Raw genomic sequence first — 23,615 nt, 5'->3', positions numbered from 1 at the left:
AAAAAAAAGTTGTATGAATAGAGAAAATATTGATAACTACATAATATTATAATCCTTTATATATGAATTATTTTATATTAGAATTATGACTTTAAAAGTATTTAAAAATAAATATAAGAGGAGAATTCACCATTAGATACGTGAATTATTACAAATTAAAATTATGAATATAATAATATTTAGATATAATGGAAAATACATACCTTAGTTTACTGTATTGCAACAATATAAATCTGGCGCCTTATATATTATTAAATTATCACCTATATTGTAAAAAGTTTTTAGGCCGCTATTAAGCGGCTTAATGATTCATGAGATCTTATTAATAGATTTGGTTCATGCGATACCTGTAATAATATTTTAAAACTAAAATAGCTACTAATAGACCAGATAATTTAAATTATCCGTATATTTTAATTTTTTTATGTTCTATATTATCAGATGTGTTATTTTAATCCCAAATATACTAATAATAATATATTAGTAAAAAAGTTTAAATTGATATTATTTTGGGTATTAGTTTGTTCTATTTTAAAAATTTTAAATCATCAACAATATTCTATATTAGTAAGTGCTTTTATTAATGGTAATAAGAAACAAAAGAAAACAAAAACTAGTGGTAATTTATCTACAATAAAATCTGTTGGTTCTATGTTTGGTAAAAAAGTAAAAAAAATTATGAGAACTAATCATAAAGGTAAAATTGTTAATGAAAATTCTATAACTCATAAACCTGGTCATTGGGTTACTGGTTCTTGTGGTGAAATGAAATATATGCTTGATAAAGAAGCACAAACAAAGTGTAACATATCTCCTATGGAATATATTAAAACTAATCAAACTTTAGCAGAGGTTAAATGGTTTATAAAATCAAACGGAAGAGCTAAAAAGCGACTATATATGATAATAAAGTCTCCATGTAATGCTGTTTTATTAGATTATAGTAATTTTGGACAGTTAAGATTATTAATTCAATGTATAGGTTTTACAAAGTATATTACTCATGGATATTATATTTATGACCATGGTTTGTTTCAATGTAAATATAAAGAGAATTATGGTAGTGTATCAACAAAATTATATGGTTATCATCAATCTAATTTAAAATTAGACACATATGTTGGAGTAGAAGATCAAATAGGAATATTTACTTATAGAGAAGTTGGTCATAGGCATGAAAATTCAGTAAAAACTTTTACAGCTTGTTCAGGAACTTTAAAATTATTAAAATCAGGGTCAATAGAAAATAAAGATGAGGAGATTATAGGAGTGAAATGTGACAATACTCCTAAATGGGTTACTATTTATCAGAGTGCTATATTACAGACAACTCAAAATGTTACTCTAAGTACAACACCAATATATCTTGATAATATAATGAAGGCTACTAAATCTACGAATATAGGAATTTCTCCTGTTAATGAATATGAAGTAGTACCAATAAATGATACTTTTTGTGGAGCAATTGTAAATGGGCCTTTTATTATATCAATGAAACGAAGAGATCATTTTTTAATGGCAGAAATATCTGTTAGGTACTATGGTAAGACTACTTTTAATAGTGGTTACTGTTATGTTGATAAGCCAAATTTTGGTCTATATACATTTCAAGATTCAAAAACGGGATATGAGAATAAATATCCAGTTCCTTTACCATGTCCTGGTTTTCTTATTGCAAAATTTGAAGGTTCAGTTGATACTGGATATACTATAGCTCAGATAATTTGTAATATTAAGGAAATAGATATTTTAACGCCTAGTTTTCTTACAACAATATTAGATTGGGTTCCTCCGAATCCTCAGGATAATGATTGTATTGTATTAATTAAAGCAACTACCAATACTAAAATAGCCGTAGCTTCTGGTGCTTCTGGTAAACCCGTTTTTAATATGGTGTCTTTAGATACAAATGTGAATGTTATTGCAGGTGAGATTTTGGGATATTTTTCTTGTATTACAGCTAATAAAATAGAAAAAGTTGTTAATTTAATTGCAACATGTACTGGGAAGATAGATAGGACGATATATAATAAAGTAAATAATAAGTCACAAAGTTCCAATCATATAATTATTAAATTAGCATGTATTGAACCTTTAAGTAAAGATGCTGAAATTGTATATAATGAAGATGATGACTCAGTATCTATTGACAAATCTAGCATTGTTCAAATATCTCAAGATATTTCTAAATGCATTGAAATTACTACTAAAGGTAGTATGTTATATATTAAAGCTTTAGGTAATTTATTTATAGATGTTTCATCTCATACCAGAAAATCAAAGAAAGTATATAAAAGAACAGAAATAGGATCCTTATTTTGTCAAAAAGGAACAACATATATTAAGCATAAATTAATTTCTCCTGCAACTGGAGATATTTATAAGTTAAAAGATAATTTAGAGATGTGTCATTTAGGAGAAGTGATTATTTCTATTCAAGTGAGCAGTGAACAATTAATCAAACAAATTTTAGCTACATCTCATAATTCAATGGAACTTGGAATTGCAGTACCAACTAATAAGTCACTACCAATTCCATTACAGTTATGGCCATACGCATATTTAGCATGGAAAAGCCAAGATTATTCATCTTTAATGCCTACTGATGTGAAATCCTTAAGTGAGGATCCAGAATGGAAAGACGGAGAAGGCCTTATTTATATACCAACAGTTTTTGGATATGAAAAACCCCCCAGTCCTAGTAGATTATTTGTACCTAAATCATATAATCATAATTATAACTTTTTTGTTCAAGAATACAAATATAATAAACATATATATAGGCGTATTGGGATTACTTCTGCAGGTAGTGTAGAAATGGAGAATTTAGAAAAGTGTAAAGTGGGTCAAATAATAGGAAATATCAGAATTAAAAAAAAAGATGATCAATATTTTAATGAACAAATAGAATGTATTTGTTCAGGAACTGTTAAAAATATCTTACAACATAGACTAGATACTGAGAAATCAGTATCTGTTCAAGCAGGTCAAGTATTTGTTGAAATTAAATGTAATACAAAAAGTAATTATTGGTTATATGATCCATCTAGTTTATTAAAATATAAAGATAAATATGAAAATATAAATTCCCAAGTTGTAAAAATTCATAATAGGGGAAGTCCATTATATCAACTTGAAAGTAATGATGAAGTATCTTTATATTCAAAAATTCAAGGGAATACACATTATCATTTAAAAACTTCTTCAAATGTTCGTGAAGGTGAAAAAATTGGGTATTTTGCTTTTAAAATAGGTCCAAAATCTGTTGCAATTGCAGATATTCATTCACCTTGTGATGGTGTAAGAACATTTCCAACATTAGATGTAAATTCTTTGGATATTTCATTAAAAAGTTTAGATGGTCCAAAGGTTACCTCTATTAGATGCTCTTCTGTAATTCCCCCAAAATATATTTCAAGAGAAACCGAATCCTTATTATATGATGTAATAAGATCATATATTGCTAAGGATATAAGTGGACAGGAGAAGTACAGTGCATTTTGTAAAATTCCCACAACTGTTTATGTTGATAATATTAACTTACACAGTAATTCTCACAAAATAATAGAAAGTAATCATTCAATTCCAATTACTATAAATGAGAAGATTATATATGTAACTATTATTATAAATGGAGAAGTTACCCAAAAAGTATCTGTTACCTCACCTTGTTCTGGAGTTCTTCTTAATGTTCAAGAGTTATTAAAAAAAGATGGATCCCGACAAGATGCAGGGACTCTTTTATTTGAGATAATTTGTGACTCTTTAAAAACTCAAAATGTTGGAGATTTACCACCTTCACCTCCTCCTGATCCTTCAAATTCAAATGTTATTCAAAATATAGAAAGAAATGGGTATTGTTTTATAATTACAACTGAAAAGTGTGTTATAAACTTCAAAAATAAGGGAATAATTGGTTACGTTATTCCAGGTCAAAATATTGGGGAAGCTATATGTGTAGATAGTATTGACCAAAATCAAGTAATTCCAATTATTATGGAATGTATGGGTACTAATATAGTATTCTTGAGCATGGCAGTTTATGGACAAACTGTATTGCCGGGAACTAATATTATGATGATAGCCAAGAATACACGTCCTATACCTGAAGATTCTATGCCTACCCATTCACCAGAAAATATTTTAATAACTTCTGTAAATCCTTCAAGTGGTATTGGATATATTTGGACTAGAAGTTCTGGTGTTGTAACTTTTACAATAACTGAAAAAAAAAGTTCTGTATTAGAGGGTGAAACAATTGGCCAATTCTCTAGTCAAATGTCTAATATAATAGTCCCAGTTATTCCACCTTGTACTGGATCTGTCTATATTCCATACTTATCTTTAATAAATAACACAGTTGTAATATCAGGAACTCAAATTGTAGAAGTATTTTGTGGTTTACCACTTCCATTATATAATTTTAAATATCCAAGTGGCCCTACTAGTACTCAGTTGACTGTTCCTAATAGGAGCCCCTTAATTACAAAAAAAGTTATAGGAGCTATAGAAATGACTTGGACTACTTATACTGGTACCATTTATTATGTTCTTAATTGGATAGTCTTCACACAAATCCCTATTTCCTCTGGAAATAAATTTGCTACCTTTAATTATGTTGATGATTCAGGAAACAAAAGAAATACACCTTTAATTGCTACTTGTAATGGGAAGATTGATGAAAATACGGCTAATGATGTTCATGGTAAAATGTTAGAAGCTGGTAGTACTATTGTAGCCTTGATTAAATGTGTATATATTGGCATAAATAAAAGTATTAAATCTTCATCAAATATAGTTTCAGATGGAAGCTCAACAAAAGTTCCTCTTTTGCCTCCCCAGCTTGATGTTACTGGCTCCTTAAATATACCACAACTACTATCACCATCACCATCTTCACCAGATTCAAGTATCCCACCACCACCACCACCACCACTAATACCATCACTATCTTCACCAGGTTCAAGTATCCCACCACCACCACCACTAATACCATCACCATCTACACCAGGTTCAAGTATTCCACCACCACCACCACTAATACCATCACCATCTACACCAGGTTTAAGTATCTCACCACCACCACCACTATCATCCCCATCATCAGTAAATACTCAACAGGCGACGGATAATGAAGAACAATTGAGTGCCTCTGCTATAAAACTTAGAAAAGAAATTATGAGCTTGAAAAAAAGTGTAAAATTTGAATGAGCAATTAACAAATTTAATATATAAAGAAAGTTAGAAATATATTATTTTATTTAAGAATAAGATTTTGAGAACTTTTGAAGTTTAAATAAGTGACATTAACTTTCAAATAGCTTTAATCACTATAAATTTATATAAAAATAAAATGAAATTATTAAAATTATCCCAAAAGAAATTAAATTAATTAAAAATTATTTAAGTATTCCCTAATTTTTCTAAACTAAAATATTTAAATTAAATAATTGTGTTATTTTATATTTAAAATGTTAATTCATTATTTTTTATGAAATTTATAAATTTATCTTTTAAATATATACTAAAAAAGTGTTTTTTTAAATGTTAAGTTCAAATAGAGCTTCAATGATAAGTTTATGGGCTTGTTGTAAAGTTTCTATATCAATTTCATAAGGTGGAAGAAGATAAATTCTATTACCTAAAGGCCTTATAATAAGATATTTTCTTTCCAAACATTTTTTAATTATAATATTAAAATTTAATCCATAATTTTCGTACTTATCTTTTAAAGAAAAGACGCATAAGGGACCTTTCGTAAAATAGTTATATATTCTATCCTCAAACTTTTTTTTAAGTTCTAAAATAAATGCTGAATTTGCATCATTAATTTTCTGAATAAGTGCAAAAGTATTTTCACTATTAATTCTAGATAAATTTGCAATTGCAGCTGAACAACTAATTGGATTAGCAGTAAATGAATGTCCATGTATAAAGGCAGTAGATATATTATCTGATACAAAAGCATCATAAATATATTGAGGAAATAATGTAACAGATAGTGGTAAAACTCCTCCAGTTATTCCCTTAGATAAACATAAAATATCAGGAATATATTTAAGTTGTTGATAAGCAAATAAAGTTCCTGTACGTCCAAATCCAGTAAATATTTCATCAAATATTACAATAATTTCATTATCTTTACATATACTTAATAATTTATTAAGAAATTCAGGACGAGTTTGTCTCATACCAGAAGCACCTTGTATTAGTGGTTCTATGATCATACCAGCTATATTTTCCTTTCCAATAAATGAAATAATATATTTTGCTTTATTTAAACTTAATTCACAATCTATTTGCCATTGTTCTTCAGTAGTATCATCATATGATTCTGGATATGGTATAAAATGAATCTTTTGAAATAAAAACTCATAATAAGGTTTAAAATAATTTGATGAATAACCAACAGACATTGCTCCAAATGTATCACCATGATAACCTCCTTCTAAAGCTAACCAACTAATTCTATTCCTTTGCCCTCTATTTTGGTAATAATGTATTACAGCCTTAAGTGCTACTTCAATTGCTGTTGAACCATTATCTGAATAAAATACTTTATGAAAATATTGAGAATTTAAATCTAAAAGCATTTCAGCTAATTTAATGGCAGGTTCATGTGTATATCCTGCAAATACTATATGATCCAAAGTTTTTACTTGCTTAGTAATTGCTTCTGATAATTTTTTATCACAATGTCCAAAAGTTATAACCCACCAAGAACTAATTAAATCTAGCCATTTATTTCCTTCTTCATCTATCAAAAAACTGCCTGATCCAGATATAAAACATTTAAATTCTGATTCAATTCCATGTTGTGTATAAGGATGCCAAATCATTTTACTATCTCTTTCACATAAATTTAAACATAATAATTGATTATTTGTATTATATTCAGATATTTTCTTACATATTCCTAAATGTTCATTTTTTTCAATAGAACAGAATAAATCTGTTGGAATTTTAAGTGATTTTAAAGATTCATGATTAATTATCTTCATTGTTGGTATATGAAATAAATGATTTGTATCTGTTAATCTTGAAATAACATTAAAATCATCTGGTCTATATTCACCATTTGTAACAAATCCAATAATGTTAATATTCCTATTTTTTAATAAATTTAAAGCCATCCTAGCCTGATTGATCATGCCTAATCGTGATGGAACTACTAATAAAGTAACCATTCCAGAATATTCTATTAAATCAATTATATCTAACTTATCTGATAAAGGTACCAAAATTCCACCTACTCCTTCTATAATAACATTATCTTGACTAAGTAAATCAAAATTAAAATCAGATAAACTTATTTCTTTATTTTCAAATTCTGCACTTAAATTAGGTGATAGCGACTTTTTTAATTTTATTTGTTCAGGATATATCTTCACATTAGGTACTAGTTGTGAAATTGTCATACTATCACTATTTTCAAGATCTCCAGATTGAATCACCTTGTGATAACTACATCCATAATGTAAGCATAAAAGTGCACTAATTGTAGTTTTACCTACATCTGTATCTGTAGCTGTTATAAATATGTTAGTCATTAAATTAAAATATTCCAACAAAACTATTAAAGTATATTTAAAGCTAAAAGAATCAAGTTAAAAAAGAAAATATATAATAATTAAAATTAAGATATTTATTATCTTCTCTTTTGATGTATATATACAAGATATATATAACCGGTACTCATTAATTATGAGACAGCTAATTCTAATTTTTAGACATAAAAATTACTAATCTACAATATTGCTAAACTAAACTACCTTTTCTCTTTTAATGCCATCAATTCTTCTTCTAATGAAGATTTTCTTAGTAAAGATGGAATTTCTGGTCTTTTCTTTTGAAGCATCTTCAAATATTCAACCCTCTCTATAATATTAGGGTGACTACAATAAAATAATGAATATAATCGATCATATATCAAAGGAACAGAAGATCTCTTGTTAAGTCTAAATAGACCACTAATAAGTTCATTAGAAAATCCAAAAGAAGCACAAAATTTATCAGCATTATATTCATTATTTCGAGAAATTATCAAAGATATTATAGAAATAATCATACTTAATGGAGCTTGTACAATCATAAATGAAAAAAGTGATAAAATTACATAACTTTCACCAGTTTCAGGATTTAATTGAAAACCAAAACAAGTATATAGAAGTTTTGAGGTCATAGAAATATGGAAAAGGTATAGGAAGAAAAATGTATTAAATATTGAAATTAATAAGCTCTTATAGTTATCCATGTTATACCAGTGCCCAATTTCATGTAATAAAATAGCTAATATTTCATTCCTAGGAAAATCTAATATAGTATCAAATAAAACAATTTGTTTTGCATTGAAAAGACCAGTAAAAAATGCATTTCCATGTGTTGATCTAGTAGATGCATCCATTTCACAAAGTTTTCCTAAAGGAAAGTGAACAATTTTACATAATTTCGTAATTTTTTCTGCTAAAATATCATCTGAAATAGGTCTTAATTTATAAAATAAGGGTAAAATTAAAGTTGGATAAATCATATAAAGTAATGCCTGTATTACGATTAAGATCCCACCCAAATATAAATAAAAATAAGTACCCAAATTTTTTGTTATAAATATAAAACAAAATAAAACAGAAGTTCCAATAACTAACATTAAAAAAATAGATTTAATCTCATCTATAATAAATAGTTTTAAAGTAGTTCTATTGTAACCAAATTTCTCTTCTAATACAAATTTATCATATAAAGAAAATATAATACCTATTGAATAAGTTATTATAGATGATAATAAGACAAAAAAAACAGAAGCAATATATTCATTATTACTTATATATAAATTTACAAAACTCCATATATATGGATAATATAAAGTAAAAATTAAAGTCCATTCAATAATAAAATCAAGTGTAGAATTGACCATATTAAATTCCCACCTTGCTAAACCATAACTCTGGGATAATAAAAAACATTCTTCTGTAATAGGATCAAAACCCTCAACCATTTTTTTTACTCTATCTGGAATTTGTTTAAGTTTAAGGCATTTATATTGTCTAAATTTTATATATGTAAAAAATGTAAACTTTATTAGATATAAAGCAAAGATAAACCTTAATAAGAAATCTTCCGTCATATATTAAATAACTTATTTAATTGATATTAGGAGATAATTAGAAAGTTCGGTTATTATTATAAATTAAATAAATAAATTATATAAACTAATTTTTTTTTGGAAAAAAAAGGAGGGAGGAAGAACTATTAGAAAAGTTAATAATCCCGCTATTAAATTAAATATACTTTTTTTAAACAAAATGATTTAAAATTCTGCTGGATGTTCTCTATTTTGAGCTCTAAATAATGACTCATATATAGGAGGCTTATCAATATCTTCAGATTTACTATCACTATGCCACATTTGCCTTTCTTCTTCATCTTCTGCTATCAATAGATCTCTATTAAAAAAATCTGGGGGGACATATGAAAATTCGACACCTGGTGCATGTTCCAAAAAACGGAGATTTTCTAAAATTCTCACTTTTATTTTCTCAAGATGTTCTGCAGAATTCATATTAGGTATAGCTAATGGAGGTATGTGAAGTTTAAAGTCAGGTGCAAAGTAATCATAGTAATCATTTAATGGGATATCATCAGATACTTGATCTGTTCTACCAAGAATAACTGCTGTTTCATATGCCCAGCAACGAGCTACATTTCTTATAGTATATCCACCACCTCCTAAAACTAACATTGGAATATTAAATTTCATACAAAAATCTACACATGCTGCATGACCACGTATAGATAAATTAAATCGTCCTAAACGATCACCTCTGACTGAATCTGCTCCACATTGTAAAACAATTGCTCCTGGCCTATAAACTTCAATACATTTTGATATTATAGGTTCAAATATATTTAAAAATGACTGGTCATCTATACCATCATTTAAAGGAATATTTACACTGTAATATTTACCTTGTGCAGCTCCTATATCTGTAACATCACCAGTCCCAGGGAAATATTCCCCAAATTTATGAAATGATACTGTTAAAACTCTATGAGTAACATAAAATGCCTCCTCAACACCATCTCCATGATGTACATCAATATCAATATACATAACCCTTGCATGATATTTAAGTAATTCTAATATAGCTAAAACAATGTCATTAATATAACAAAAACCACTAGCCTCTGATCTTTTAGCATGATGTAATCCACCACTCCAATTGATACAAATATCAGATTGATTATTATTTAACTTATATGCTCCATCTAAACTTCCACCAGCACATATTTGTTGAAATTCAAATAAACCATCAAATACAGGACAATCTGTACTTTCACCAAGATTAAATCGTTTAAGTTGTAAACCAAAATCCTTACAATTATCAGGACTTATACTAGATAGAAACTCCACATAATCTTCTTCATGAAAATCCACTAATTCTCTTTCAGAGGACTTGTGAGGACGATAAATTTCCATATGTTTATATAAATCATAGGATAATATTAAACTATGAGCCATCCGAATTCTTTGAGGTTTCATAGGATGACCTGGTCCATAATAATAACTTCCAATATCCCCATCATAAAAATATGAAACCCTTTGGTTTGTCATATGCCCATGAAAAAAGATTCTGGAGTAATAATAAAAACCTTAAAATAAGCATAATAGGAAGAAGAAAATTTCAGCGCCATTTATTCAGAGAATATATTACAAATTCGGCGGTTCATTTTTATTTTTATTTTTATTTTTTTCTTTTTTTTTTTTAGAGAAGAAAAAAGAATTTAATAATAAGATGATAAAATATAATATATATTATAATATTAATGAAAGTCGGAATATCTATATTCTTTTTTCCTTTTATTTTCAGAAGGTTTTCCTATTAACTATTGATTAGGATAAATATTGTTACTAAATTTATTAATTTAAAATTAACCCCTTGAATTTTAATATATAACTAATTTTATTTTTAAATAGATATTTAGATTAACTTGCATGTTGTAATAAATAATTATCCAGATTTTGTTATAATACTATCCTTCCATAATGTTGGCATATTTGTTCCATGACTTTGTTCTAGGCGTACTCTAGTAATAGGAAGTGTATATTGAATTCCTAATTGTCTTAAAGTATGTAAAATAAATAATAACAACTTACTCTTACTAATCATAAGTTTTCTTCTATTATGAAATGGATCAGTATTTGTAATCCATATAAATACAGTTGCATAATGACCAGGTTGAATTTCTGTAATGCCACACCAAAAATTTGAAGCAACAAATTCAGAGGGTCTAACAGTAACATAATCCTGAATTGCTCTACCAAGAGCTTCAATTGAAAATGGTGAGGTAGTATCTGATATTTTAAATTGTATATCAGAAGAGCAACGTTTGCTACGACTTTCATTATATATCATTTGAGAAGATAACCAAGAATGAGGTATAAGAACTGGAGATTCATGTGTAGTATGAAATTCAGTATAAAATGTTTCAATTTTCTTAACAATCATAGCTCCACCATTATTAACTCTAATTCTATCACCTACATTATATGGATTTAAAAATATAACAAAAATTACAGCTGAAAAAAAATTTGAGTATATATATGATAAGCCGACAGAAAGTGAAGATATTATAGCAGCTCCAGATATAACTAAAGTATTAACATCAATTCCTAACATTAACAAAATAATAATTCCAGTAAAAAACCATAAGAAAATTGAGACCATACGTCTAAAAACTTGTACAATACCCTCTTGACTTGTAGCAGCTCTTAAAATTTTTTTACGAGTATCATATATACCAACAAAAAATCGAATCCATTCTTCTTCTGTTACTTGACCTCTACGTGCTGTATCAATTTGTTTAATAAGATCTCCAAGAGGTTTATCATAAAGAATATCTAGAATAGAATTTGGGAGTGCTGTTGGAGCAGATCCAATTCTTTGAGAATTTTTATTACTTGAAGTTTGATTATTTTTATCTAAAAGATTATCAGTTTCAGATATTTGTTTATTTTCTAAAACTTTATCTGGTAAATCTGAATTTGATCCAATTTTTCCATTAATATCACTTTTAATATCATGACGATCTTCAAAATCAATTAAAGCATGACAAAATGTATCTTCACCTAAAATAGAATATGAATCAGATTTTGGAGGAAGTGAAGAAATAGGATTTACATGATCCATACGTCCAATATAATGATATAGCATTATTGCATGTACATTTTGTAAAATATCATGAAATAAATATCTTGCACAATCTCTAGCCTGTTGTTTAGTTTTTAATTCATATCTCATATTATCAATAAAAAGTGCTACATTATATTGTTTAATAAATTGAAGTGCTAACCAATTTTCAGAAGAACTTTTTGCTGTATGTTCAATATTTGAATCTATCAGCATACTAGGGACTGAAGGAACATTTATTGTACCTATAATTGTATTTATATCTTTATTTTGTAAAAAAATTCCATTTTTAAAAGAATTAATTCCTTCTATTTCAGTAGATGAAATTTGAAATTCCTGTTTTTGAATATGTGGTTTAATAAGGCACCATTTAGTATCAATTCTACGTAAAAGAGAATATAAACGAAGAAACTCAACCACTTGTGGATTAATAGTCATAATAAAGTCCAATCTAAAATAAAACGTAATAATAGATAATAATAATCTTCTTACTGTCATAATAACTAGAATAATATGAGCTACTTGTATAACATCCCATGGTACTTTTGGAATACGTAGTGCAGAACTAATATTTTCAAAAAAACGAGATGAATAAAGAGTTGAAGTTGAAAGAATACTATTTCTATCATTATTACTAATGCGAATTTCACTCATCCATAATATAAGACATAAACCTGACCATAAACAATATACAAGTTCTGGATCTAAAGAACCAGACACAGCTGCAAAAAATCTTCCTTCACCAAATTGAGTTAATGAATATATAGTAATTAAATATCTAGTACACATAATACAAATATATATAAATAAATCTGTAAAAAAAACTAATAGAGGATAACTGAAAGGTCTTTCAACTCCAGTACCTTTTAAATATGTAGCAACAATACATAATGCAATACCAATAACTAATAGGCCACCAAGAGGAGATAAATCTGGTAAAAATAAACGTAACCAAATACTACGAGGATCTTCTTCTTCTTCTTCTTCTTCCTCTTCTTTTTTAATATCTTGACCAACAACAGATGGAGTTCTAAAAAATGCCTCTGATCCTCTACCTGACTGTGCCTCTGCACCTCCCACATCTGGGCTCTGTAGAACTCGATTTATTGAACTCCTATTCATATAAAATCCTCTTAATTATTGAAATTGTCTAAAATTCTATTAGGTATTGTGAGCTTTACTTGGAATGCCGTCTTGTCCCAACAGTGTGTAAATAGTCTAATTGAGCTCTTAAAGCGGGTAAAATATAACAATAAATAAAAATAAAAACTAAAGTTATCTTATAAATTATAAATATACTTTGTCTTTATATATAAATTTATATAACCATTTATTTCTTTAAATTATACTAAAATATTATTTTTGGTGTAATAAACTGAGTTAATATTCAAGTTATCTAATAATATAACATCTAGTTTCCTCCAAAATTAATGTCGCCATATAAAATATTAAAAATATCTGAAACAAAATTTTTTTTAGCGCTTAGTTAAATATTGACATTTCTGTATATGAAATAATAAATATAATTCCTTATCCAATTCTTATTATTATGGATATTTTGTCATTTAACTAATGAAAATAGCTGAGATTTCTGCATTTGTTGAAAATGGAAATATTTTAGGTTGTACTTACTTGAAATTAAAAGATAAGGGTATTGAAACCTTAGAGGAATTAACTCAAATTAAAAATCTTAAAAGATTAGATTTAAGTATAAATAATTTGGATAGTCTTGAAAGTATTAAGTATTGTTGGAATTTAACAGACTTAAATGTTAGTCATAATAAAATAACAACTTTTTCATGCCTTTCAAACCTACAAAATTTAACTGTTTTAAATGTTAGTCATAATAAGTTAACATCTTTAGATTCTCTTTTAAAATGCAAAAATCTATATAATTCATTAAAAGTATTAATAGCAAATAATAACCAGATTAAATATGTTCCTGATCTAAGTGTTTTTAAAAATCTGGAAACTATTATTTTATCTAATAATAATATTAAGGAAGTAGTGGTTCCTAATCAATATTATAATCATTTAAAGAAAATTAGCTTATCACATAATAATTTAAGAGATTTTCCATTTCATTGTAATTTTAATAATGTATCAGAATTACGTCTTAGTCATAATAAATTACTTTCAATTAATCCAAATATTGAATATATGGGGAACTTAAGAATTCTAGAGATTGGGAATAATTATTTAATTAATTATGATAATTTATTAAATCTTATAAAATTAAAAAGTTTAAGTATTATAAATAATCCATGTTTTGATGATAAAAAGAGTATTAAGGAACAATTAGAAAATCTTAAAATACGTCTACCAATGTTGGAGATTTTAAATGGAAATTTAATTTCTAGGGAATTAAGACAAAGTAGTAAAATTAAATCTTTTAATAAGAAGAAAATATTAGTATCTAAAAATTAAGAGTATACCTTAATAATTCTGGAGAGAACAAAAAGAAAAAAGATATTTGACTAATTTGTTGAAGAAATATTTTAAGAATTCTTTTAGTGCTTTAAAATAATATTAGTAGTTATAGTCAAGGATTTAATTTTCATATATACATATATATTGGGATTTTTGAATTTATAAGTATATTAATTTAATTTGTAAATTAAGTTTGATTATAATAGGATAACTTAAATATTAAAGTTTATTACATAATAATATAAATAAGATTTCTACCTCTAGAAAGAGGGTACCGACTATTAAATATTACAAATAATTTTTACCGCCAAAAAGAATATTATATAATACTAATCTCGAAAATGTGTCAAAATTTGCATGAAATGTCAAGATCCAAAAATAAAACTTCATAAATATTAGGACAGCTAAATTATAATAAATAAAAAGAGATAAAATAGAAAAAATAGAAAATGTCTTCAGTATCTAATTGTCCTCCTGTTTATAACAAATCACATATTACTTATATATGTGAGAATTGTAATAAAGGTGTTAGTGTAAATGAAGCAAATTATTTAAAAGAGTGTGCTATAATACGATTACCTAATAATAAGGAATATCCAGTAAGGATTTTAAAACCGACAATTGGACCTGATATAATTTTAGATGTAAGAGAATTTCATTCTTCTTATGGTATCATGTTATATGATCCAGGATATACATCTACTGCATCTTGCTGTTCAGCAATAACATATGTAAATGGAGAAGAAGGTATTTGTATGTATAGAGGATATAAGGTTGTTGATTTAATAAATAGTGGATATGATTATCAAGAAGTGTGTTACTTATTATTATATGGTGAATTACCGCAGGCTAGTATGTTAATTGCTTTTCAAAAACAGATAGAGGAACAAATTTTAATTCATGAAAAATTAAGACATATTTATGATGGTTTTATAACAGGGGCACATCCAATGTCAATATTAGGATCTGTAACAGCTGCAATGGCAAGTTTACATGATAATCCACTAGATAATAGTGATTGGGAAGAACGTGAATTAGCTATAATTCGGATTCTTGCTAAGATGCCAACAATGGTAGCATGGGCTTATAAAAATTCAATTGGAGAGCCTTTAATATATCCAAGAGGAGATTTGTCATATACTGATAATTTTTTACATATGATGTTTACAACAACTAAACCCTATGTTAGTGATCCAATGAAGACAAAGATTTTAGATACATTTTTTATTATACATGCAGATCATGAACAAAATGCTTCTACATCTACTGTTAGAACTGTAGGGAGTAGTAGGACAAATCCATATACTTGTATTAGTGCAGGAATAGCAGCATTATGGGGAAGAGCTCATGGAGGAGCTAATGAAGCTGTAATTCATATGCTAAGAGAAATTGGTTGTAAAGAAAATATCAATAAATTTGTTGCAGATGTTAAATCTAGGAAAAAACGTTTAATGGGATTTGGGCATAGAATTTATAAAAATTATGATCCTAGAGCAAAAGTAATGCGGAGTTTATGTTTGGAATGGTTTGAAAGAGTAGGAAAGAAAGACATTCTATTGGAATTGGCGTTAGAATTAGAAGAAGTAGCTTTAAATGACGATTATTTTTTAGAAAGACGTTTATATCCAAATGTAGACTATTATAGTGGAATATTACTACGTGCTATTGGAATTCCTGAATATATGTTTACATGTATCTTTGCATTAGGTCGATGTGTAGGATGGCTTGCTCATTGGAAGGAATTAGTTCAAGATAGCCATACTAGGATATGTAGACCTCGACAACTATATTTAGGCAATGTTGAGAGAAATGTTTCAGAAAATGATAGAAGTTTGCTAAGGAGGAGATCTAGGGCTAGATCTTTGGAAGAACCCTTTCATATATTCCAAGCTAGAGAAGCAAAAAAAACTCAGTTAATACAGCCTACTGATTATGAATTTGATGTATGGGGTGATATCTGAAATGGAATATATCTATTTTAACTTAATATTTAATATTAAGCAATTTTTTTTTCTTCTTTATTATAAAATTATAGTAATGTATCAAGAATTACATTTTTATATAAAAAGAAATGATCTTTCAAACAAGCAGTTGTATAATTTTCTTTATAAATTTATTATTAAAAATAACTTTTTAATAAATAATCAAATTATACTTTTTCAAGATATATTTTTTTTTTTAAAAAAAAAAGTGAAGAAATATTATACAATACAAAGTGGGGATAATTAAATATTAAAATGTTACTATCTAAAGCTCAATTTATCATTTTAAAAAGATAAAATAAGCTTGCTGAAGCTATAAATCTATTTACAAATAATAATTCCAATTTTTACAAGAGTAATTACTAAAATAAGGCTTGTGACAAGACCAGATTTAGTCAAAGTAAGTCTATAGATTGAATCAAAAATAGACAAATATGATGTATCTATTTTATTATTATTAAAATAAAGATATTCGCCAAGAATTTCATCATCAATGATAATTTTTTGGGCTTCTTCAAATTTATTTACTAGCATTCTCTCTAAATTTGAATTAAATTCAAATTTTTCAATCTTTGGTATTTCCTCTAAATTTCCTTGGTAGACAACAATAGCATTAATTTTTGGATCTTCTTTAATACGAATAAGTGCTAAAATTAGCTTTTTTTCTTCAGCTGAATAACCATTTGTGATTTCCACATCATTCAGTGTTATTTTACCATTTTCATAATATTCACATTCAATATAGACCTCTAGTGGAGTTGCAAATCCAGCTATACTAAAAATATCTAAACCTTGAGAATATAAAATATTTCCAACAGAAATACCAAACAAATTCTTTCCTACTTCTCTAAAGGTTACCTCACTTAGTTTCAATACAATTACAAATTTACCTGGATTTAATTGATCTAAATCTAATATATATTGCAGTGAGTTTTCAGTTGTATATCTTTGAGTCTGATAAACTTTATCATCTTTTAGATATGGAAAAGGTGAAAATTTCTTACCAGATTCATTAATTTTGCCACCATTGTAACCTCTATCATCTTTATAATGAATGTCATCATATTTAGAATAATGAGCTGGTCCTCCACAATTCACAGCATATATAACATTGGTTGATAAAGATGGCTTGATGCAGATATAGAGGAAATAAACTAATATAGATAAGAATTTCATTTATTTCTAGACCTAAAATTATTAACAATTGAAATAATAAAAATATCCCACTACACACACAATAGTTTCCCTCCCAATGAAATATATAAGATTAAAGATATCAAGTCATAAAGTTTATGATGAAGGATATACAAAGAACTAAAATATTACTTTATATTTAGACAATACAATTAAATTTAGAAATTTGTGAACAAGTAATATATCACTCATAGGAAAGTGTAGTATATAGACTACACACTATATACTTATAATTGAACTATATTCTAAGGGAGCTATGTTTATATCTTATACTAAGTATATTGGACAACAAAGGATATTAATAATAAAGTGGAATATTCTTAGATATCTGCTCCTACTCATCATAGCTCATTGTATAAGTGGAAAGGGGGGTGGAAGGGGGGTTGGAGTGAACATAAACTGATATTTGGAGACGGGACATTCAAAAATACTTAAATGTCGAGAGATCCTAATAGTATTTATTGTAACTAGTACTAAGTGTATAATATTAGAGAACGTCTAAGTATTCAAAATACAAGTGCAATATTTGGTAAGATCAGTATTTACTGAAGTACTTATACGTATAAATTACATAGCATATCAAATTATTGATTAATTCAATAACTAATTCTGCATCTGTAATATTTTGCAATATACAGACTTTTTGATATTTTTTAAGTGATTACTCTTTATATATTTGTGCATAGATTGGTGGTGAGATGATAGTCCTAAAAACTATACTGTTATTTTTAGTATTCCTTCTAAGTACAGTACTTGTATTTAGTGCAGAAGAAGCCCACTTTATTTCTGAATATATTACATCATTAAATTCTAGTACATTTGAAAAGTTTGTCTCTGAAAATGAATTTGTTTTGGTTACCTTCTTTGCTCCTTGGTGTGGGCACTGTACAGCTCTTGAGCCAGAATTTAAAGCAACATGTGCAGAGATGGCAACTTCAATACCTAAAGTTCGCTGTGGAAGTGTTGATGCAACTGAAAATATGGAATTAGCCCAACAATTTGGTGTAAGTGGATATCCTACAATTAAGTTATTTAATGGTACAGAGAATATTCAGAACTTCTCTGGAGCTAGGTCTAAGGAGAATTTCTTAAGATGGATATCAAAACTAACAGGACCAGCTATCCAAATTGTAGATTCAATGAGTGAAGCTACAGAAATTGCTTCCAGCTCGTCTTCAGCATTTATTGGTCATTTATCATCTAAAGATTCCACCACATTTACTAACTTCGAAGTTGTTGCAGCCTCTCATCGTGAACATAGTTATCCATTTATTGTTGTATTGGGTAGTAGTGAAGAGCAGCTTCATATCTTACATAAGGATGAAGAAACAGTTGTCATTCCTATGCCAAAAACTTTGGAAAAATTGGAATCTAAGATTTCTGTAATGAATGTACCTTTGTTTGCAGCAATTAGTGCAGATAATTACTCATTGTATATGTCACGTCCAGGATTTACAGCATGGTTCTGTGGGACAACTGAAGATTTTAATAAATATGCCTCTGTGATTAGGAAAGTTGCTTCTCACTTTAGGGAGGAGTATGCCTTTGTATTTTTAGATACTGATCAATTTGGATCTCATGCTACTCAGCATTTATTAATAGAGGAATTTCCAGGGTTAGTTGTACAAAGTGTTGCTGTACCAGCTATTAGATATCTCTATGGAGGTTTGAAATTCGATTCAGAAGAGCCTTTAATGGAATTTATGAATTCAGTAGCAAGTGGTAAACATGAAATGAGCATTAAATCAGAGCCAGTTCCTTCTGAACAGACTGGACCTGTAACAGTCGTTGTAGGTCATACATTTGAAGAGATTGTATTTCAAAAGGACAAAGATGTCTTAATAGAAATATATGCTCAATGGTGTGGACATTGCAAGAATTTAGAGCCTATTTACAATCAGCTTGCTGAGGAAATGAAGGACAATGAGAATATTGTTATTGCTAAAATCAATGGACCAGCAAATGATATTCCTTTCGAAGGTTTTAGCCCTAGGGCTTTTCCAACTATTTTGTTCGTAAGAGCAGGTACAAGAACTGCTATACCTTATGACGGTAAAAGGACTGTTGAAGCTTTTAAGGAATTTATTACTGAACATGCTACTGTTTCTCAGTCTTCTACTCATGATGAACTTTAGTTTGAAGAGAAGTTCACTTGAATTATTTAGTAATTACTTGAACCACGCTTCAAATAAAGTGATATTCTTAGATTTTCCTTTTAAATAAACTAAATTTTGTATTTCATTAATAATTTGGTTTTTTTAGTTAATTTAAAATTGTGAGATTAAATATCTCTATTTACTATTATGATCATTAGAGTTTATTCTAATTACTAATGAATTCCAAAAAATCCCCTTCTCCTAATTAGGGGGATTTGGAATTTTCAAATTCCTGTGCTACTTTAACCTTAATTACAACTAAATCTTTATTTCTATCGAGGTGTACTCTAGAGTTCGAAATATTATCTCCGTTCCTTCAGTAATTTGTAATATAAATTAAAATATTATAAGAAATTCCCTTTACAGCATATATATAAATTTTAGTTGCCAATATCATAATCGGTCGATATAACTTCTCTGGATAATGATGAGCTTAATAGAAAACGTCTATCTTCACATAAATCAACAAGTTTCTCTTCATCTTCATCAAGTAATAACCTTGATTTTACAAGGTGTTCCATAGCCTCATTCTTAGCATTAAATAAAATATTTACAGCAATATGTGAAACTGCTGTATTGTATTGTTCTGGTGAAGTTGACAAAGCTTCCAGATATTGTTGAGCTTCAATTATTTGATTCTGAAATAATTGAATACTACCATATCCAAGGTATGATTGTAATTCCTGAAAATCAGGAGTTAATAAATGAAATCTAGCTGAAACAAATGACATAAGAACTTCCACATCTCTAAACTGAAGTGAATTTTGCAGAATTTTTTTATAATTACCTAAAAGTGGGGAACAAAAGTGTGAGCCCCAATGCTTATTAAAAGTATTTCCATGATCAAATAAGCTATCAGAATACAAGTTTTCATTTGTTCCATTCATATTTGAATAACACCATAAATCGTCTTTAATAGAATTCCATTCACTAGTAAAAGAATAATGGATGGGAGAATTTAATTCATCACAAACATATAAAGCTTTTGAAATAGCTCTTTTTAAAACAACTAAGGCACTACCAGAAATAATATGGTCGTGGAATAATAAATCATAAAATTGCCAAACAGTATTTAAAACCATATGACCAATATATATTTGACGTCCTATCTTAACTCTCCCAAAATTTGATCCTAAACTACTTCTTTGAATAGATGAATTATCTGAAAATTCATCCTTTGGATGTATTAAATTTGAATGATTTCTTGAAAAATTTAAAATATTATTCGAATCTATTGTTGTGATAGGTTCTGACAAATCTATACCAAGGATTGAACTCCTAATATTCTTTAATTTTAATGCATCTTCAAAAATCGAATCCTCCATATCATCTGTTCTCGTTAAACATGATATAGTTCGTTGTTTAATTAGTGATTCCTTCGAAATATTATCTGGAATAGGTGGAGCTTGGGTTACAAAAGATATTGTTGTATTCTTAACATTTTGAAGAAAAGTTGCAACTTCAGGTAAATCACATAAAATTATATCTCCAGATTCAGTCATTTCTGAATTCCCCAACTTTGGAATAAATGTATTACATAATTCTAATAATCCTGGATGAGCCTGAAAAAACCAATGATTATTAAGTTGTTGTTTGCATACATTTTTATATTCTTCATCAATAGATTTCATTACTTTACTAAAAAATAATCGATGGAATTTCGGAGTTTTATATAATTGAAGTTTTTTATATATTAATTCAACTGTAGTACCATTTATTAAAAGTGTCAAAAGTACTGTCCCAGCAACATAAAATGTTATTTGTCCCCTAAGTTCATTATCTAGATAATCCTCTGATTCAAGACTCATAGCTAAAGCTAGAGAAACACCTCCTCTTAAACCCCCCCAAATAAGGATTATAGCTTCTTTCATAGTTAAACCATATCCTATTCTGGATAGTAAAGGTAATAAAACAAGAACCATTATACCTCTTACTATAGATATTGCAAAAAATAGTAAAATTAAATTGCACAGCATACTTATATTAGTAATATATGGTCTGAAAAGGCGAGCACTCACAATTCCTGCAAGAAGAAAAATCATATTATTTCCCAATTTACTTAGAAAATTAATTATAGTATGATGAATCTCTTGAGTCTTTGGTTTAAATAAAATTGCACCCCTAGAAGACATAAATAACCCATATACTACTACAGCTAGTACACCTGATGAATGTATTAATTCACTAACAAGAAATAATGTATAAACTGCAGTTATAACCACAATAACTTGTACATCACTTGGTGAACGAATAAATCGGAACAGTAAATAAACAGATCCTCCAAAAATTATACCTAATAAAGGACCTCCTATAGCACAACGAATAAAAATCCAACTAGATGTAAATATAACGGATGACACTAGTGTACGATTAATTAAAATATTCTTGCAAACTTGAAAAAATACTACTGCTGCTCCATCATTTAAAAGAGCTTCACCATCAACTAAAGAAGCTAACTTCTCTGGGGCATTTAATTGATGTAGAGATGCAATTACAGCTACTGGGTCAGTAGCTGATAATACAGAACTAATCAAAAAAGCACAAGTCCAATCAAATACACCTCCTACAACATATCTCATGTATACAGCTGTAAGAATCATTGAAACTATAACTCCAGGTAATGCCAAAAGTACAGATGACATCAAATTCCTTTTAAAAATATGATAACTTAGTTGTGAAGAAGATTCATATAAACAAATTGGTAACAAAACAGTAAATATGATGTTTGGATGTATTCCTTCTGCTTTTCTAATAGCTAAACTCATTATACCAAAATCAAAACTTCTTAATACATAATCTAATGCTATTCCATATGCAAATAAAGCTACAGTCAAAGGTACTCTGAATTTCCCATTAATTAAAGTTTTATTTCCAAATAATGCTTCTAAAATTGCAGATGATAATACACAAATACCAAACACACAAACTATAGTCATTACTAATTCCCCAGATATTTCTGGAGGTAGTAACTCATTCATATCTAGTGTCATATTTTCAAATTTACTATCCTTTTATTTACTACTTAATATCAATTTGCGGCAATAGCTGACTAGATATAAATTTCAAATTATAATAATAGCTGTATATTATTCATACAATTTACTATCTAGATAATCGGAAATTATAATTCTTCTAAATTATTTTTTGTAACTAAATAAATATTTATATAGATCTAATAATTAAATCTAATTTTTTTTTTCCCTTAGATTCCTCCCCTTATTTATAAATTTACTAAACTTTATTGTATAACTATAATATAATATTTCTAGAACTTAATATTAACTAATTAAGTATGTTTATATAAGAAAAAGGTGCAAACTAATTAAATATACTATTTAAAATATTTTAAAAAGTTATATAAGGCTTCATTGAAGATAAAATATATTAAAATAGTTTAATAATAAATCCCCTATATAAAGTCTTAAAATACTCTAGTTTATAATACTCAATTTAAAGAGAATAAAACTTCCAGAACCATCTCAGTTAATTATAAATAAGAGAAAACTAGAAAATAAAAAAAAAAAAAATCAAATTATTAAGTGAAACTTATCATTTTTGATAATGTACCTCTATTCACTAAAAACAATTCTTATTATACCATGTGTATATTTTTTTTTATCCAACTAAAATTTATTTTTACTAATTACTGTAAAAAATTTTAGATC

At 27.4% G+C, this 23,615-nt stretch overlaps 10 protein-coding genes across 10 annotated transcripts, besides 30 other annotated features; 4 read left to right on the top strand and 6 right to left on the bottom strand.

The window, feature by feature from the left end:
• Nucleotides 1–40: 40 nt before the first annotated feature.
• Nucleotides 41–117: a sequence feature (AT_rich).
• Nucleotides 118–143: 26 nt separating this feature from the next.
• Nucleotides 144–190: a sequence feature (AT_rich).
• Nucleotides 191–441: 251 nt separating this feature from the next.
• On the top strand, nucleotides 442–5,211 carry CMU_028170 (uncharacterized protein; the record flags this gene model as incomplete). Its single annotated transcript, XM_002140120.1, has 1 exon — nucleotides 442–5,211. One exon carries the CDS (start codon nucleotides 442–444, stop codon nucleotides 5,209–5,211), a length of 4,770 nt encoding a protein of 1,589 aa, XP_002140156.1.
• Nucleotides 460–511: a sequence feature (AT_rich).
• Nucleotides 3,051–3,088: a sequence feature (AT_rich).
• Nucleotides 4,191–4,250: a repeat region.
• Nucleotides 4,915–5,001: a microsatellite.
• Nucleotides 5,023–5,106: a microsatellite.
• A 9-nt stretch (nucleotides 5,212–5,220) lies between the features above and the next one.
• Nucleotides 5,221–5,265: a sequence feature (AT_rich).
• A 66-nt stretch (nucleotides 5,266–5,331) lies between these two features.
• Nucleotides 5,332–5,532: a sequence feature (AT_rich).
• An 8-nt stretch (nucleotides 5,533–5,540) lies between these two features.
• Nucleotides 5,541–7,550, bottom strand: CMU_028160 (adenosylmethionine-8-amino-7-oxononanoate aminotransferase family protein; the record flags this gene model as incomplete). Its single annotated transcript, XM_002140119.1, has 1 exon — nucleotides 5,541–7,550. The coding sequence occupies one exon, from the start codon at nucleotides 7,548–7,550 to the stop codon at nucleotides 5,541–5,543; it is 2,010 nt and encodes a 669-aa protein (XP_002140155.1).
• Nucleotides 5,678–5,706: a sequence feature (AT_rich).
• Nucleotides 7,551–7,607: 57 nt separating the features above from the next.
• Nucleotides 7,608–7,652: a sequence feature (AT_rich).
• A 116-nt stretch (nucleotides 7,653–7,768) lies between these two features.
• CMU_028150 (peptidase family M48 domain-containing protein) lies at nucleotides 7,769–9,124 on the bottom strand (the record flags this gene model as incomplete). The annotated part of the gene is made up of 1 exon (XM_002140118.1): nucleotides 7,769–9,124. One exon carries the CDS (start codon nucleotides 9,122–9,124, stop codon nucleotides 7,769–7,771), a length of 1,356 nt encoding a protein of 451 aa, XP_002140154.1.
• A 50-nt stretch (nucleotides 9,125–9,174) lies between these two features.
• Nucleotides 9,175–9,222: a sequence feature (AT_rich).
• A 49-nt stretch (nucleotides 9,223–9,271) lies between these two features.
• Nucleotides 9,272–9,315: a sequence feature (AT_rich).
• On the bottom strand, nucleotides 9,308–10,612 carry CMU_028140 (RPD3/HD1 histone deacetylase, putative; the record flags this gene model as incomplete). The annotated part of the gene is made up of 1 exon (XM_002140117.1): nucleotides 9,308–10,612. The coding sequence occupies one exon, from the start codon at nucleotides 10,610–10,612 to the stop codon at nucleotides 9,308–9,310; it is 1,305 nt and encodes a 434-aa protein (XP_002140153.1).
• Nucleotides 10,613–10,723: 111 nt separating this feature from the next.
• Nucleotides 10,724–10,762: a microsatellite.
• A 17-nt stretch (nucleotides 10,763–10,779) lies between these two features.
• Nucleotides 10,780–10,826: a sequence feature (AT_rich).
• An 84-nt stretch (nucleotides 10,827–10,910) lies between these two features.
• Nucleotides 10,911–10,933: a sequence feature (AT_rich).
• Nucleotides 10,934–10,940: 7 nt separating this feature from the next.
• Nucleotides 10,941–10,982: a sequence feature (AT_rich).
• A 27-nt stretch (nucleotides 10,983–11,009) lies between these two features.
• Nucleotides 11,010–13,310, bottom strand: CMU_028130 (mechanosensitive ion channel family protein; the record flags this gene model as incomplete). The annotated part of the gene is made up of 1 exon (XM_002140116.1): nucleotides 11,010–13,310. The coding sequence occupies one exon, from the start codon at nucleotides 13,308–13,310 to the stop codon at nucleotides 11,010–11,012; it is 2,301 nt and encodes a 766-aa protein (XP_002140152.1).
• Nucleotides 13,156–13,189: a microsatellite.
• Nucleotides 13,311–13,428: 118 nt separating the features above from the next.
• Nucleotides 13,429–13,552: a sequence feature (AT_rich).
• Nucleotides 13,553–13,760: 208 nt separating this feature from the next.
• On the top strand, nucleotides 13,761–14,615 carry CMU_028120 (uncharacterized protein; the record flags this gene model as incomplete). Its single annotated transcript, XM_002140115.1, has 1 exon — nucleotides 13,761–14,615. The coding sequence occupies one exon, from the start codon at nucleotides 13,761–13,763 to the stop codon at nucleotides 14,613–14,615; it is 855 nt and encodes a 284-aa protein (XP_002140151.1).
• Nucleotides 14,379–14,450: a sequence feature (AT_rich).
• A 159-nt stretch (nucleotides 14,616–14,774) lies between the features above and the next one.
• Nucleotides 14,775–14,867: a sequence feature (AT_rich).
• A 200-nt stretch (nucleotides 14,868–15,067) lies between these two features.
• Nucleotides 15,068–16,579, top strand: CMU_028110 (citrate synthase I family protein; the record flags this gene model as incomplete). Its single annotated transcript, XM_002140114.1, has 1 exon — nucleotides 15,068–16,579. The coding sequence occupies one exon, from the start codon at nucleotides 15,068–15,070 to the stop codon at nucleotides 16,577–16,579; it is 1,512 nt and encodes a 503-aa protein (XP_002140150.1).
• Nucleotides 16,580–16,584: 5 nt separating this feature from the next.
• Nucleotides 16,585–16,652: a sequence feature (AT_rich).
• Nucleotides 16,653–16,712: 60 nt separating this feature from the next.
• Nucleotides 16,713–16,808: a sequence feature (AT_rich).
• Nucleotides 16,809–16,921: 113 nt separating this feature from the next.
• On the bottom strand, nucleotides 16,922–17,776 carry CMU_028100 (uncharacterized protein; the record flags this gene model as incomplete). Its single annotated transcript, XM_002140113.1, has 1 exon — nucleotides 16,922–17,776. One exon carries the CDS (start codon nucleotides 17,774–17,776, stop codon nucleotides 16,922–16,924), a length of 855 nt encoding a protein of 284 aa, XP_002140149.1.
• Nucleotides 17,045–17,067: a sequence feature (AT_rich).
• A 716-nt stretch (nucleotides 17,777–18,492) lies between the features above and the next one.
• CMU_028090 (disulfide isomerase protein, putative) lies at nucleotides 18,493–19,929 on the top strand (the record flags this gene model as incomplete). Its single annotated transcript, XM_002140112.1, has 1 exon — nucleotides 18,493–19,929. One exon carries the CDS (start codon nucleotides 18,493–18,495, stop codon nucleotides 19,927–19,929), a length of 1,437 nt encoding a protein of 478 aa, XP_002140148.1.
• A 348-nt stretch (nucleotides 19,930–20,277) lies between these two features.
• Nucleotides 20,278–20,300: a sequence feature (AT_rich).
• Nucleotides 20,301–20,330: 30 nt separating this feature from the next.
• On the bottom strand, nucleotides 20,331–22,940 carry CMU_028080 (sodium/hydrogen exchanger family protein; the record flags this gene model as incomplete). Its single annotated transcript, XM_002140111.1, has 1 exon — nucleotides 20,331–22,940. The coding sequence occupies one exon, from the start codon at nucleotides 22,938–22,940 to the stop codon at nucleotides 20,331–20,333; it is 2,610 nt and encodes an 869-aa protein (XP_002140147.1).
• Nucleotides 22,941–23,068: 128 nt separating this feature from the next.
• Nucleotides 23,069–23,149: a sequence feature (AT_rich).
• Nucleotides 23,150–23,166: 17 nt separating this feature from the next.
• Nucleotides 23,167–23,215: a sequence feature (AT_rich).
• Nucleotides 23,216–23,269: 54 nt separating this feature from the next.
• Nucleotides 23,270–23,311: a sequence feature (AT_rich).
• Nucleotides 23,312–23,324: 13 nt separating this feature from the next.
• Nucleotides 23,325–23,356: a sequence feature (AT_rich).
• A 102-nt stretch (nucleotides 23,357–23,458) lies between these two features.
• Nucleotides 23,459–23,489: a sequence feature (AT_rich).
• Nucleotides 23,490–23,615: the final 126 nt, after the last annotated feature.

Source organism: Cryptosporidium muris, genomic scaffold (assembly GCF_000006515.1).
Source record: "Cryptosporidium muris RN66 scf_1106632353999 genomic scaffold, whole genome shotgun sequence".
Taxonomy (NCBI): domain Eukaryota; phylum Apicomplexa; class Conoidasida; order Eucoccidiorida; family Cryptosporidiidae; genus Cryptosporidium; species Cryptosporidium muris.
Note: the sequence above shows the minus strand (reverse complement) of the source record. Positions and strands in the feature narration are given on the sequence as shown.